The sequence below is a fragment of the Apis laboriosa genome, unplaced genomic scaffold (assembly GCF_014066325.1).
Source record: "Apis laboriosa isolate Shangri-la unplaced genomic scaffold, ASM1406632v1 scaffold40_cov151, whole genome shotgun sequence".
Taxonomy (NCBI): domain Eukaryota; kingdom Metazoa; phylum Arthropoda; class Insecta; order Hymenoptera; family Apidae; genus Apis; species Apis laboriosa.
The window spans coordinates 2426336-2441317 of NW_025223180.1; the positions used below are offsets into that span (position 1 = coordinate 2426336).

At 21.5% G+C, this 14982-nt stretch overlaps 1 protein-coding gene across 4 annotated transcripts; it reads right to left on the reverse strand.

Annotated features, from left to right (window-relative positions):
* Positions 1 to 3434: 3434 nt before the first annotated feature.
* On the reverse strand, positions 3435 to 14951 carry LOC122715957 (dedicator of cytokinesis protein 9). Of its 4 annotated transcripts, none has more exons than XM_043938569.1 (29): positions 14741 to 14951; positions 13950 to 14066; positions 13341 to 13519; positions 12974 to 13043; positions 12318 to 12758; positions 11732 to 12226; positions 11480 to 11646; positions 11237 to 11398; positions 11054 to 11133; positions 10717 to 10970; positions 10405 to 10646; positions 10138 to 10237; positions 9667 to 10038; positions 9375 to 9572; positions 9147 to 9293; positions 8789 to 8975; positions 8686 to 8715; positions 7742 to 7920; positions 7412 to 7620; positions 6916 to 7323; positions 6458 to 6758; positions 6157 to 6316; positions 5898 to 6058; positions 5478 to 5807; positions 5258 to 5399; positions 4775 to 5037; positions 4346 to 4703; positions 3982 to 4273; positions 3435 to 3862 (listed from the first exon to the last, which is right to left on the reverse strand). In XM_043938569.1, the coding sequence occupies exons 1-29, from the start codon at positions 14837 to 14839 to the stop codon at positions 3634 to 3636; spliced, it is 6372 nt and encodes a 2123-aa protein (XP_043794504.1). In that variant the 5' UTR covers positions 14840 to 14951; the 3' UTR covers positions 3435 to 3633. The 4 variants fall into 4 exon arrangements, with proteins under 4 accessions (XP_043794504.1, XP_043794503.1, XP_043794506.1 ...); XM_043938568.1 differs by having other exon boundaries at positions 5249 to 5399; XM_043938571.1 differs by lacking the exon at positions 8686 to 8715.
* Positions 14952 to 14982: the final 31 nt, after the last annotated feature.

Genomic DNA, 14982 nt, shown 5'->3' on the forward strand with positions numbered 1-14982 from the left:
TCGCAACATTAAGATTCAATAAAACATATAAAGTCATTTGATATAATTTTTAAAATATATATATATATATAAAATAGATAAAAACAAAATTCAAAAAGCAATTTTCTATTATATAGTATTAGTGCTTAATTTAATTTTTTATCTGTTAAACTTATGATTACATTGTATTACTTACAGTTGCAACATTTATTTCATGCGCCATATTCATTTTTATTATTGAATACTTATGAACTTTTTCTTTTCTTATACGTTTACATGTTTTTTTTCTTTTTATAAAAGTTCATATCATTAATCACGTATTTTGTGCAATATATTATAAACTATGATCAGGCTTATATTTAAGTTGTTATTAAAATCATTTTTTTTAACATATTGGACAGCATTCTGACTTTCATTTATTCAAATTTTTGCAACTAAAGAGGCACTATATCTCAAAACATATCTTCAAATTTCATATAATAAACTTGAAATAATTCTGTCATTATCATATATTCGTTTATGCAATAATCAAAAACTAAATATTACATTATATATATATATATATATATATATATATATATATATATAGTCAGTATATATAATCTAACCAAATAAAACACATACACATATATATGTATATATACATGCATATAATATATAAAATAAAGCAATATAACTAAATTTTCACAAATCAATTTTAAAAAATATTTATAACAGTTTTAGGATTTGTAATACATAATTAGTTTGAAATATATTATAATAATTAATATATTTGATCTTTTAATTACTAATAATTATAATTTGAACATATATGTATACTTGATTAAAAATTTTAATGAATTTTATAATGTTATTGCTTCATTTATTTATATAAAGAATTTTTTAAAATTTGCACTTGAAAAAAGAATAAATTTCTTTAAAAATTAATCTAATTTAAATTTCTACTATGAAAAATCAAGATGTTATCATATATACGAAATATAATTACATCTTAAACATAGTTATTTTTTAAGAAAAGTAAATATAAACAATTTATAGTTTACTAAGTATAATTATTTCTATTTCTAGTAGTATCTATTATATCAGTTGAGACAAATAACAACATGTATTTCCAAATATTCAGATCTGTGCAATACTAATTTATACTATAACTAATCACTAAGTGCAGTCTGAATAAAAGAAATAATATGTCATGGCACACAAGTTTTACAACAGTCGAATATTTCATAGTTTCATAGTTTTATTTTATAACTAAATTTTATTATAAGCCTAATATTTTGTAATTTACATATTGAAATATATAATTTCTCACTTAGCCTTTTTTTTTTATAATATGAGAACTGTACATCCATTTTGCAAATTCTCAAATTAATAATAAAATATATAATAAAATTGTAATTTTGTCAATAAAATATTAATATTAAAAATCACATAATTAAATATTTAATAATGAATAAAATATAAAAATTATTAATACATTATTATATATTATATAATTGCACTAAATTTTAAAATGAATCATTTTTTTGTAATTATATATTTGTGCGTTTATTATATATACTATTTTTTATTTGCAGTGTTATATAAGCAGTTTTGTACTACCAAAATTGCAAATGTATAAAGCATATAAAAAAATGTGTATTCAATAAAACAATTTTTGCACATATGAGATAAATTCTAAAACATAATATTTTATATATACTAATTACAATTACATATACAATACAAATTGATTACATACAATAATATATAAATTTTGCAAAAATTTTTTCGAATAATATCTATAACAAAATTAACATCGGTATTGCTTTATACATATAATTCAAATGAAATTTTATTAAATAAAATTTCATTAAATAAAAAATAAAATCTGTATAAAACAAAATTTTTACTACTACTAATATGATATTTTGTATATAATAAAAATAATAAGCTATTCAATTTTACGAAATATTAAATATTTAATTCTATATTTTATGTATGTTGTAAAAATTCAAATATTTGTGTTCTTATTTACATTTTTAAAAAAAATTATATCAAGTTAATATGTAAATATGATAAAATATTACTCCCTGTTAGAAATTTATCACAAGAAAATTATATAAAGAAGATATGCGTACAATATAAAACAAAAATTTGTTTAATTATTAAAAATACTTTCTTGTTAAGTACATAGTCCATAAAATTTTATTAATTAAAATGAGGAATAAATATAAATATTTCACATGCATTTAAATAATCTTATTATATAAAACCTTGTTTTTTATTTTTAATTTAATTTTTTATAAGACATAATTTATAAATTTATAAAAAAAAATTATATAAAAGTTTAAATATTAAAATTTGTTCACATTTGTGATATATGCATATGCGCATGTGTAATACATTATATTATAACCTCCTCCTTCAATTAATAATAATTGAATAAATATAGAATTGCTAGCTCCATCTTCTTTACATAATACATATATATATATATATATATAGAATAAATTATACAAATATATATATATATATATATATATATATATATAGAATAAATTATACAAATATATACAAATTAAGCTCTACACATTTAACATATTTTAATATACAAATCATCGAATTCTTACGAAATATGTACATATACAGAATGCTATTAAATACTCATAGAATATCTTTGAAAAATCGATTCTAGACAAATAATCGATTACCAGGATAAATATAAAACTTGATTTTTAAAAATATTGATTGGAGTTTATTTTTCAAATGATTTATATACGATTTAAAATTGATTAATTGAATCATATCGAATCATATTATATTATATCATATTAAATTTTTATATCAACTTTCATATTTTTTTAGTATTTAGAATCTATTCTCTAAAGATTCCATATATTTAATAATACTCTGTACATGTATAAATGCCCCTTTAGGTGCTTGACACCAAAATATACTACATTTAACTAGATTTAAATGTATAATAATAAGTATATATGTATATATATATATATAATATTCTTAATTGTATATCAATATAGATTATTATAAATCTTGCAACTAGGAAAATTTTAATATATATATCTTTCATAGAAATAAAATATCTAAATAGTATTTTTTTGCATCTTATTATTTCTGTCTATATATAAAATTTCAATTGACACAATTATTTAAAAAAGACAGAATATGTATTAAATATACGAAAATGGCAGTGAATTAATTCTAAGAAATAGGCCATGAATAATATTTTTACATTAATTAAAGAGAGCAATGTATGTCATTTTAAAATGTTTTTTAAATTAAATATTTTTAATAATATTTTAGAGTAATATTTTTATATTCTTTTATTCTATTAAAAAAAATAGAAAAATCTTAGTTATTTCTTATTTATAATTTAAAAAAAAAATAAAATTAATAGTATATCATGATATATTAGCAGTGTATAAAAAAAAATAAATTTAATTATAAGAAATTTGAGTAAATATATAATAATAATCTTACTTACGATTGTAATGACATTCATTTATTCATTATTTATAATGAAATTGCTTTTGTATGCAAATTAATCATGGGTTAATGTGACCCAATTTGTACCATTCACTTATATAAAAAAATGCATAAAAAATAAAGCTAATTTAATTACAGATGATTTCATTTTAATAGTTTTTTATTTTAAGTTGTATGATTATTAGCACCACTGATAGCACTAAATAAAGCAGCGCTATTACGTTTAAAATTTCCAATTTGTTCATCAGGCCAAATAGGTTCTCCAAGTAATGAAGATAAATTTTGACAAAGTTTTTGATAATTTTCACGTAATACTTCTTGATATTCATGTTGATCAGATGTAATTAGTTTGCTATTTATTTGAAGAGCTGTATAACATATTTTAACAAATTCTCTGGAAAAATTGCGAAAATAATACGAATTTATAATTTAATAATCAAAAATCAATATGGGATATTTAAAGAAATAATTTCATATATATGTATATTTCATAAGATTTTTTAAAAAATATACCTGAAGATATCTTTTAATTCTTCAACTTTATCATCTGGATATTGTGGAGATAGAGCAGGATCTAAAAATGCAGAAGCATATGCAAGTGGTCCAGCATTCACAGTAACGCATATACTTCCTTGTAATCTTAATTGTAATTTTTTTACATCTGTTGGACCTATAAGAGCTACATCTTCTAATTCTTGGACACGTTGTCGCATTTCATCTAAAGCAACTTCAATTGGACTCAGTTCCATTATTCGTTTTTCAACTACTAAAATACGTTTTTTAATATATGGGAAAGAATATTGTGCTAAAATCATACAATATAAATTAAAGTATATATTTATAAATAAAACCATAAATAAAATTGAGATAAACTTACTTGTAAGAATTGTTCTACGTTTCCATTGCTCTTCTGGACTACCTCTTGGTTTTCCTTCTTTAGTAAATGGAGTTTCAAACATAAAACATAATACATTATGATTTTGTTCAAATTCTGTTTGCCGTATTTCTAATTCATATTTTTCAAAATAAGGTGTGACATGCGTCACTTGAATATACGCTATTTTTGAATCTAATTCACTTATATCAATAGGTATAGAATCCATTATCATTTTAACATTTTCTGAGCCAAATTTTTCAGAATATAAATGATGAAGACGTTCTGAAATTTCTGATAAAGATGTAACTTTAGGTTCTTTATAAATATATTCTTGTCCATTTTCATCCTCAAAATATGCCTGAAAAATATAATTATTATAAATTATATATAAATATATTAAAAAGAATATTATCAGTTATTAATACTTACTGAACCAAAAAATGCAACTCTATAAAATCTTCCAAGAAGTCTTTTTCCGGATTTTGTAACTTCAACAATTTTATTACATGCTTGTGCCAAATGAGAATAACAATTTGCTAATGCTTCGTAATTTCGTTTCTCTTCATACATAGGAACTATTAATCTGTATAAATGTCCAAGAAGTTCAAAACGTTCTGCTTTTTCCAACATCTCAGCACAAATTTCCAATTGTTCAAGAAGTATACATTCGTTGTAATGAATATCTTGTACACCTAAAATAATTCCATCATATATGTTTATGAAATTTTATTTTCAAGAGATATAATTTTTATTTCCAAGTAATTTTATAACATTTATATTAATTAAGAGAAATCTAAAAATTAATCTAAATTTCTAATTAATAAATATATACATTAAAAAATAAAAAAGGGAATTAAAAATAATAAAAACATAAAATATAATACAAATACATATAAAACATACAAATCTCACCAGCATCAAGTTTAAGACTGCATTCATCTCTAGAAATATTTTTGGAAATCTTATCAAAAGCTTCGGCTCCCCATGTATGAACTTTTCTTAATTTCAAATATTCAGCTATTAATGCAGCAATATGTAATTGACAAAAAGCAGCCTAAGAAAATAATGAGAATATAATATCATAAATATTTTTTCATTTAAAAATTATATTTAATAAAATTGTAAAATATACCTCTGAAAAATTTCCATCTCTTGCATGATTTCTAGCCATGGTTTCTAACCATGTATGTCTCAATTCAGGTGTACTAGCATAAGAATTAGCCAAACTATGTTGTAAGTCTACTAACATTTCAGGATCATTGTTATGTTCTCTCATTTGAGCTGTGGCCATTAAAACCGTTCTAATTCTTTTATTAAGATCTTTAACTTCAACTGGAAAACCAGTGCCTTTCATCACTTTATCAGATGAAGCATAACTATTTATTAATGATAATGATTCTTGAAATCTTGAATTATTTAATCCAATAACATTTCCAAGCATTTGAGAAACAGATATTATTACCTTTTTATAAATATAATGTATTAATATTTAAAATATAATTATAATTAATCCAATATAAAAAAAAAAATCATCTTTTTGATTTTTTCTTACTTGCAAATGAACTCTAGTTAATCCTTTTCTACTAGTGAATTCAAAATTGCTTCTCATAAGAAGATAAAGTAAAGCACAGGATTCCTGCCTGATAGAACTTAACTTACTATTACAACAACGCAATAATTCATAACATAAACGACCGCATAAAATTGCATTGCCTATAAGAATAATAAAATAATAATCACTCAATTAAAATTATTAAATATTAATTTTTTTTTATCTCAAAAAAATTCCATCTAATTATTAAACTTTATACCTTGAAACAGAATTATAGAATAATTATTCAAAAAAGCTCTGAAACTAGCAAAAACATGACGTAATAAAGTTTCAGATTGTCCAACTTGCAAAAATGATAAATATATGTTAAATACTTTTTGCATAATGGGATTGTCACCATCTGTTGCTAAAAGTACATCCTATAAAAGAAGTATAAAAAAATATTAAATAATATGTAATAAAAAATATAAAAATATAAAATATATTTAAAATATAAAAAATGTGATATACAATCATAACATATCAAATCTAAAATTTAATTTTTTACAATTATTTTATACCTTAAAATGAATACAAAATAATCCTAAACAATCCAATGCAATGAGACCAACTTCTGTTGCCATATTTGCTTCTAATAAAACTTGATGCATCTTTCCACTATCATTTTCAACAAGATTTTCTCTTACAGTAGTATTATGTGGTTGCAAAGTACTAGTAGTAGGTCCTTCATTAGAAAAATCAGGAGGTGCCATTCTAGCTGGTAATGTCATTGCTTTCACTGTTCGAGGTTTCCCAGAATTATTTACCATATTTGTAGCTATTTGTCTTTTACCAATATATTTAAAATGATGAAGACTCATTCTAAAATCAAAAATTATATATATATATAAAATAAATAATTTAAATAATAAATAATTTAAATAATTATATATGATATAATATATAATATAAATAATTTGATATATATATATAAAATATATCAAAAATAGTTTTTATATTTAATTTAATATTAACTTACTCTATTATTGTAAAAAAACTTAAAATTTCACAATCACTGCATTGTTGCCACCAAGCAATAACTTGATGATCACCCAAATATTTTATCACAAATAAAAAACAAAGTAAAATATCTTTAACTTCTGATGACTGCAATTTATCGCATCTAGGTGATGATTGAGTAACACTTAAAGAACGAGAATGTCTTTTTTTTTCGCTAGTACCATTTTCAATTGGTTCACGAATAATAGTAGTTTCTTGAGATATATTAGATTGAGAAGCACCAGATATTGTTGATGTATCTGATTCTATACTAGTGCAAGAATATCCATTAACTAAACCTTGACCTGCTATGGCTGCGAAGTATGTAGAATCTCGTAGATGCATAGATGCTCTTATCGGAGATTGAGTCTCCAAATGTAACGTAAGCCTATATATATTTTTTTATATAAATTTAATTTTTTTCACTTGCATATTTTTCAAACAAAATAACACTATCAAATTCACTTTAAGTATACCTATGAATTGATTTTGGAGTTCCAGTGGTTGTAACATTACTTGCAGTATCTTTATTTGCCAAAAATGAACTACTAGTTGATATTCTATTGGCACCATTTTGTTTAATTTCTGTTTTACTGTTGTCATGTATAGATTGTAATCGATGTAGATTTTCTAGTACAATACCTAACCATGGTATATAAATGGATGCTATTCTACTTAATTGACCCTATGATAATAAAATCATATTATTTTCGAATTGTATTTAAATAATATTAATATTTAAAAAATGCTAATCATATTAAAATATAACTTATAAAAACATAAAAAAATAAATAAAAATAGTTTACCTTATTTTGATATCTCTCATCAAGTTCATGCTTTGCCATTAAATCTCTTAATGTAGCTATTGCTACTTTACGAATTTGCACAATTTCATTTAAAGATGTTCTAACTTCTTGCATTAAAAGTCCAACTAAGAAATGATGTTTGCAGAAATCTTCAGATAAACAATATTCACTTATTAAATCTGTAAAAAATATTTAAAATTAATTTATTTGATATATTGTAATCTTAAATAATATGACAATAAAAAAATATGCATACAAGGGCCACCTAATTATATTGAAGATAATAAATAAAATTAAAATAACTTAAATGAAAATTTTTTTTTTAGTTTATTATAAATTATTAATTATTTCATAGACACTTATTATTTAAATGAAAAAAAAAATATATTTTATAAAATTGTTCATCATTTAATAATATTAATATTTCGTTAATTATAATTGCAATCTTATTTGCAAATTCATGCATTTCTTTTGCATTAAAATGTTTTTAAGTAATAAATATTAAGATAAAAATATAAAATTTTACATAAAAAAATATGATAATTATCTAATAATCAATATAAAATAAATTTATGTAAATCTATCTTATTGTATTATATGTTGCAAAATTATACAATATTTTATAAATTCCACTTTACAATTTTCAGTGCATTTTAATAATATATAATATAATATAATATATAATATAATATATAATATATAATATATAATATATAATATAATATATAATATATATAATATAATATATAATATAATATAATATATAATATATAATATAATAATATAATATAATATAATGAAACAGTCTTGCATAGCAATAAATAAGAATGAAATTATTTTCTAAACATCTACTGATTCATAGTGATTAATAACGAGATAATTCTGTGCAACTCCCATTCACTAGCTACAATAACAATAAACAGGGAGTGTATGACTTAACATACCATCATATTCTGGATCATTCTCTGTATCTTCTAAATAAAGCATAAAATGATTATATTATATAATTTTAAATATCAAATATAATACAATATTAATTAATTTTACCTCTGGAAGTAATTCGTGATTGCATCATTGGTAAATTGAATGATATATAATGTTCATGTGAACAGATTATTTGTAAAAATGTAAATTTAAAATCATGTAATGTACGTTGATCACCAGGAGAGAAATTATCCATATATAAATTTATTAAATAGAAAACAAATCCACGATCCATAAATGTAAGACATCTCTATTGTAAACAAATAATATATATATATATATTATTTATAAATATATATTATAATAAATATATATTATATTAAAATAATAAAATATTATTGTCAATAATTTAAAAAAATAAGATGATATAATATTTAAATTAATAAATTGATTTTACTTTTTTTTTATTGCATTTACTTACCTTTAAAAATTGTGCAAGACTTTTATTCAATTCATGAGTTTCAACTGGCATTTCTTTATATTTATTCATAAGATAAGGCATAATAACTTCCATTAAACTTCGAATTTTTTCATGATATTCTTTAGAAAATCTTTCATTTCTATGCATCTATAAAATAATTGAATTATTAATTGAATTAAATTTCATTCCAAATTATATTTTATATATATTGCAAAATTTTATTATTACTTTTATTCTTCCTGTTGATAACAAATGCTGTGCCATACTTTTAATCATTATTTCAAAAAAGAAACTAGAGTGATGCATAAATTTATTTACTACTAAAAAATCAGTATTGTTTAGTTGCAATAATGTAGAAAGATGTTTTCCTAATTGTTCATGAACTGTTAAAATGCAGTTTCCTTGAGAAGGTGGTACAAAAACAAACTGTAAAATATATTAATGTAAAATAATTAATATAAAATAATTAAAATAATTTTTTAATAAAATAAATTTTATTATATTATATAACAATATTTACCTTGATATAAGCTTGAAGTGTTTCTTTTCTACCAGCTTCATGTACCATATTTATAAAATGTATTAAAACTCTTATAATATATAAACCAACTTCTTCATTTGTTGTAGAAATTAATAAAGTAAATAATTGATTTAAAATAGTAGGAAGAAATGTAATAACAGTAACTAACTGTACAGCATGAGCAGCTTTTAATATTTTGCAGGTTTCTGAATCTGCTGGTACTGCTCCTAATTTTGTATCTAAGATACGTTCCATGTGAGCAAATAAATTATGCAAATGTACATCACGGGTAAATACTGTTGAAATCAACTGAAATGCTACTGTAAATACTGGCCGTTGGGAATCAACCCATATAATTTCCGGTCCCGCATTCTAGAATAAAAATTATATTTTTTAAATTTTAGAAATAATAATTGCAAATAATTATTACATTCTGTTATTTTTTCATATTGATAAAACAAAAATATTTACCCCTTTGCCTAACCCAAGAGGTTGTATTGAAAGATAACCTGGTGGTAAATGTGTCGCTACAGGTAGTGTTTGTATATTCATATCCATATCTACATTTAATCTATATAAAATGTATATATGATTATTTTATATATATATATATTACATATGGAATATATGAAATATATATGATATAATCAAAATAGTTTTTTTTTAAATATTACATTTATATATTATAAAAATTAGATTCATGTTTTATTAATAATATATAAATCACAATTAGCATACCTTCCTTTATGTAACAAGGGAGACCAAGCATAACCAACACAATTTTCAACACCATTTTCTTTTTTTTTATTCATATCACAACTTATATGATAAAAAGAGAAAAGTAAATGATGCTTAGCATGAAGTTTCGGTGGTAACCGTATCTTAATTTCTTCGTACCAAGAAGGAATTGCATTATGATGTAAAACTGCACAAGACGCTCGTAAGCACAAAAGTGGAGTACCGGGTCTTCCATATATACACTATTAAAAAGATGAAATTAGTACCTATTTATTAATAACACAATTATTTATAAAGCAATATTTTATATACTCTTAAAGGTGTAGTATTTTCACTATCATCATCTCGTAATTCAATAATGCAAGCAATGTTTCTAGCTCTTGTGAATATTTTTTGAGTATCAAAGCAAAGAGTTTGTGGATATACATAAAGATGATTAATATAAGTTGTATATGGATGAACATCTTTCTCTGAAATACTTTCAAATTCTGCAATTTCAAAAGTAGGTTCAGATATTGGTGGTAATGGAAATGGTTTTAAAGGTGCTAAAGATGTAGATAATGTATCTATAAAAAAAGAATAAAAATGTATTATATATTAAAAATATTATATCTATTAGAAAAATATTAATAATCCTTCAAATACATACTATCAGATAAATCTGTAATTGACTCAATTTTTATTTTCAACCAACCAGGTATCACAGTCAGTTTATTAAGTTTCTCAGGCCTATAATAAAGAATATCAAAATGTATTTGAATAATTTATTATTGTTTATAATATATATTATAACTTAATATATTATAACTTATTATATGTTTATAATACATACTTTCTATACTCTGAAAGAAGTTTGAGTAGTTCTTCATCTTTTATTTTATTCCCTTCTTGCCTGTATATTGCAGGAAAATCTGATGATGTATCTAATTCATTACTATATAATCTAAATAATGGTCTAGCAGCCCAAGCAAATGGCATTCTATAATTTCCCAATCTGTTTTTAATTATAATTATTAAACAAAACATGTTATACATATACAAATATACAATTAAATATAATAATATATAAGATTACCTTTGGCAACATGCTCTAACTTGTTTATGTACCTTTAAACCTAATCGTGGATCTTTTGTAGCCCTTAAATATGGTTCAGAAGTTTGACATATATTTCCTTGTAATATTTTATCTATTCTTACAACCAAAAATATATCAGGATGAGGATTACTAATACTAAATATGGCCTAGGAAAATGTAGATTATTATTGATAATATAGAATAATATTAATAATGTTATATTAAAAATTCAATAATAAAAAAAAAACAAACCTGTTTTGGATACTTAATCCAATCTAATGGTATATTTTTCAAATCATTTGGTAGTTTAACATTTTCTGTAGATTCTGTCATAATACCTACAGGACTCAATTCTTTTATCATTTCTTGAATAACTTCATGATTAATATCAAAATGAAAATTTTCAGTTAATTTTCTACCATTTCTTGCATCATAAAGGCTTAATGTAGTTTGATAAGGTTCCACTTGACATAATGATTCCTTTTCATCTATTGGTGCTTGTAATCTAAATTTAAGACTTTCACATTTTACAAAAATTCTTTGTCCAAATTGTTCTTTGTATGGATCAATATTTTGTTCATTACAATTTCCCAACTGTTGTTTAATATGTGGTATATGAGGATAAATACTAAATAATTGTTTACGATTTTCTCGTCTCGCTAATGCTATACTGGTATCTGTTTCCCTAGAATATTTTATCAATTGTGGATTCATACTTTGTTCCAAGCCTTTGAGTGTTCCATAAACCTACAAATAATAAAATCAAATAGAATTATATATAAAATAGTTCATTTAAAATATTAAAAATTCAAATAATGTTTATTTATATTTCTAATACCTGCATAGGTTGTGGAGAAGGAGGAGGTGTATTACATGCTCTTTCTAATGAAGCAGCACGCTTTTCTTCTTGTTGTTTATAATGTTGTAATACTGAGCTCAATTTTAGTAACCAATCCTGCATATCTGTTTCATTATCTGCTGCTAAAGTATATGATTTATGAGTTCCGCTCATTCTTAATTCAAAACAATATCTTCCACGTTTTGAATTCCTAACAACTTCAGTACAAAAATCCATTACTATTGTCAATTTGGCTTCACCTTTTTTTTCATCTTTAAAAAGTTCAAGAATGTATGTGCCATCAACTTCTTGCCTAAGATGACAAAATCTTCTTTTGAATGATTTTGAACCAATATTTGCAAACATACGATCACTACTACCAATTTCTGGTCCTTTCATTAAATAACCTTCTTTTGTTATTCCATTATTCTTTGTTAATTCCTAATAAAATTAAATAAATTATTTAATACTTTTTATTAAATAAATTTATCATTTTACAATAAAAAACAAAATATAAATGGATTAAATAATATAAAAATTAGTTTTATTTAATGTTATAAAAACAAAGAAATATTTAAAATTAAATTTTTTTCAAATTAGTTTTATCTCAAATTGTTTTTACACAAAAAAAGAAAGAAAAAATAAAAATATTTTACCTCATCAACCTGATCTACTTCTGTATCTATTTCATATACTTCATCTTTCAGATCTTCTATTTTTGCTATTCTAAAAAAATAAGAAAATATGAAAAAATTAATATTATATATTTTTATTATATACTTTATTATATATTTAATACGAAACATATATATAATATATTATCAAAAAAAAAATATTGGAATAATTAATATTAAAGTACAAAATATTATTTCATTATATGAAATATGAAATATTATTTATTAATTTATTATTAATTAATTAAATTATTATTATAATTGATTAAAACATTTAAAAATATTTATCAAAATTATATATATTTTATTAATATTATATATATATATCACTAGAAACATAAGGACATACTTAGGTAATTCAAGATAAGTTCCACTATATGCTGAATATTTATAATGTATGAGATTCCAATTAGATGTGTAACTTCGTAAACATTCTTTTGTAAGAAGATTTTCTCCTCCGTCTTCATTATCTGAAGTTTGTGATATAGTTGGTACAAGAGTACGGTATCTTCTAGGTAATACCACTTGCTATATTAAAAAAAGATATGAAACAAATGAAACAATAAAGATAATTAAAATCAAATTAACATTTTTTTATAATATTTTTTATAATTTTCCATATTTTTCCTTTTTTTTTACTAAAATTATATATATTATTATTTTTATAAATTATTTATATAATAATTTTATATATATAATTATATATATATAATAATTAGATATTAAGTATATATTATTTATTATATATATTTTAAATATATCTGTGTTGTAAGACATTAAAAATTAAATATAACATTTTATAAATAAAAAAATTAAAAAAAAATTCTGTATTATATATTTAAAAAAATAGATTTAAAAATAGCATAATATTATTAACATCCTGTATATGAATCTATATGATGATTTATCTATTCATGCAACGGATGTAAATTTTTTTAAATAGATAAGAAATACTCACTGAAACATCATCTTGAGGATATAGTAGAAGCTCTCTCTGAGGATCATTTTGTAATAAAGTTTTATTCTTTAATACAAAACTTTCAAAATCTATAGGTTCTACTAAATGTGGTTTATTCTGAAATTAAAATATTTTTATAAAATAAATAATAAAAAAGTAAAAAGAATATTATAATAATAATTAAAAACTATAAAATTACACATTTTTAATTAAAAGCTATATAATAATTATATTATATACATAAAACATAAATATATAATTAATATTATAAATAAAACATAAATACATAATTTATATATATGTATATTAAAATTTTTAACATAATATTTAAGAATTAGATATTAATTTGTAAATAATTTGTAAATAAAAATGTAATTTTGTTTAAAAATAAGAAATTGTTTTTTAACTAAAAAAAATAATTAATAAACAATGAATCAAACTATTACCATAAATAGACATGTTTTAATATGAATAACATTATCTTTAAAAGAATCTCAATCTTACTACATAAGAAATTAAAATAATGGATGACATTTAAAAAATACAAATAAAAAATTGATATTCAATATCATGCTTATCTCTTTTTTAGCTTGAAATATTTATAGTTATTCCCGGGTTAGTTGACAGTAATTATTATAAATAATGAATTAACGATATTATAAAGATTCTAATAAATAATTGAAAGAAAAATGTATTTTCATTAGTATTAATTATTACATGTTTTTTTTCGAAAGATAATAAAAAAATCTATATAAAATTAAGCGGTAAATATAGAAGATAGAGAAACCTACTTGTACCGTACTTTCACGTACTACCTGAGAGACAGTCTCTCGTAATTGAGCGGCCATACCCGGTTTACCCAGGCCGCGGGTAAACTTCCTTTCGCTCATCTTAGTTGATGACACATTGATCTCATCACCGTTCGCCAACTAAAGCAATCATGAGCATCACGCATACTCATTACATTGGACAATATTAACCACTCACTATAACCGCGGCCATATTTACGCGGCTTCTAAACTCACGTCGTAGC

What these genes read in the sequence shown, in the direction of transcription:
- LOC122715957 (XM_043938568.1), bottom strand. Translation starts at nt 14,839, where the DNA reads ATGAGCGAAAGGAAGTTTACCCGCGGCCTGGGTAAACCGGGTATGGCC. An exon ending in GGATTAAGTATCCAAAACAG is followed by an intron (nt 11,647 to 11,731) that starts GTTTGTTTTTTT and finishes ACATTTTCCTAG; the next exon opens with GCCATATTTAGTATTAGTAA. An exon ending in GAATGATCCAGAATATGATG is followed by an intron (nt 7,921 to 8,685) that starts GTATGTTAAGTC and finishes TATTTTTTACAG; the next exon opens with ATTTAATAAGTGAATATTGT.